We start from the raw sequence: 1,647 nt of genomic DNA, 5'->3' as shown, positions 1-1,647 counted from the left end.
ATTAGTTAAATAAAAATCATTTTTAGAGCAGTATTGTCTTACACTTTTATTCAAATTCAGCTAATCAGTTAAATAAAAGTTATTTGAAAACACTTGACGATGCCTTTGGAAACTTATCAACCATTTGATGAACATCGCATCACATACCACATTATTTGTAATAAAATTTTGAGATAAAATTTAGAATATTTATTGTTGTTACACTTTCTATTTAGCCATCTCAATCTCTCTCTCTGTCATGGAAAACGACAAAGTAAGATTGACTATTTCTCTCAAAAATTTTCTCCCATTTGTAGGGCACTAGGGCCCTTCGTCTTAACTCTACATGACTTAATCCCTTGAAAATTTTTCAGAAAAGGAAAGTCGAAAAGAGTTATATAAAGCCACAAATATCATAACCCAAATGCTTCATCCACCAAACATTCTCTTCTCACATATCTCTCTAAAAGACTGAAACTTAGAAACAAAAACCAAAAAGGATTATATGGATATCGCTGACACCCAGCAAAACCAAAAACACCCACCACCTAATAAATTAAACATCAAAAAGAGGCTAAATCAAGAGCAGGTGAGGGTGCTTGAGAGAAGCTTCACCACCAAAAAGAAACTTGACACAGAGCTGAAGCTGAAGCTGGCAAATCAGCTTGGCGTGCCGGCCCGACAGGTGGCGGTTTGGTATCAAAACAAGAGGGCAAGGTGGAAGACACAGAGCTTGGAGCTTGATTACAACACAATTCAAGTGAAGCTGGAGAATGCATTGGCTGATAAAAGGAGGCTTGAGAAAGATGTGAAGCTGCTTAAGGAAGAGTTAAGGCAGGCTCAAGAGATTTTGTTTGCTAAGTTGATGACTAGTAATAACAATAATAATCAGGAAGCAGTGGAAGCAATAACTTGCAATAATAACAGTAACTATTCAAGTGCTACTTCTTGTAGTGCTGAGAAAGCTGGTAGCTGCTCCAGCTTTAGCTTACTGCATGAGGAATACCATGTACATGGTAATGATCATGACCATGATCAGGGGCTGCAAATTGATCATGAGCTTTTTGCTTGTTTGATTGGCAATGGTGGGTCTGCATGGGGCTCAAATGAGTGAGATGATTGAAGAGGCATGTTTTGATGTAAGCTAACGACAAGCCATGTGAAGGGTGACCTGTAATTAGGATAGCGTGTTGATAATGATATTAAATAATTAAGTTAAGAAGCCGGCTAAGTTATGTTCCAGACACAGCAACAGTAGCGGGTGGGAACGTAACTTAGCCGGAGCCTTAAGTTAAATGTCTTCAGCGTATTACAAGTATTATTACATAGGCTACGTACATTGCTACATATCATGAAAAGTGATGGCTCATATGAAATTAATAATTAGATTAGATTTTTATTTTTAATCATCCTTTTTTCTTTTCTAAAGCTAAAGCATGACTGAATAAAAGAGCCAGTTGGCAACCACAACTCCAGAGCCTATGGTTAGGCAAGTTACAACAAGAGCTAGCCACGCAGGCACGACATAATTCACTCTAATGCATTGGAGGTAATCACATCGAGCCACCACGCTCACCTCAACACCAAACACCGGTTTAGAGTTACCACAATAAGGACCTGTTTGGGGCAGCTGCGCTGCCACCGCGCAGCTGCTCCCCAGGCCAATTT

General features: G+C 39.0%; 1 protein-coding gene across 1 annotated transcript; it reads left to right on the top strand.

Annotated features, from left to right (window-relative positions):
* Positions 1-258: 258 nt before the first annotated feature.
* Positions 259-1,326, top strand: LOC102618646 (homeobox-leucine zipper protein ATHB-52). Its single transcript, XM_006464749.4, has one exon. It carries the CDS (start codon positions 485-487, stop codon positions 1,091-1,093), a length of 609 nt encoding a protein of 202 aa, XP_006464812.1. The 5' UTR covers positions 259-484; the 3' UTR covers positions 1,094-1,326.
* Positions 1,327-1,647: the final 321 nt, after the last annotated feature.

Source organism: Citrus sinensis, chromosome 1 (assembly GCF_022201045.2).
Source record: "Citrus sinensis cultivar Valencia sweet orange chromosome 1, DVS_A1.0, whole genome shotgun sequence".
NCBI lineage: Eukaryota > Viridiplantae > Streptophyta > Magnoliopsida > Sapindales > Rutaceae > Citrus > Citrus sinensis.
This window is presented reverse-complemented; position numbering and strand designations above follow the sequence as displayed.

What these genes read in the sequence shown, in the direction of transcription:
- LOC102618646 (XM_006464749.4), top strand. Translation starts at nt 485, where the DNA reads ATGGATATCGCTGACACCCAGCAAAACCAAAAACACCCACCACCTAAT.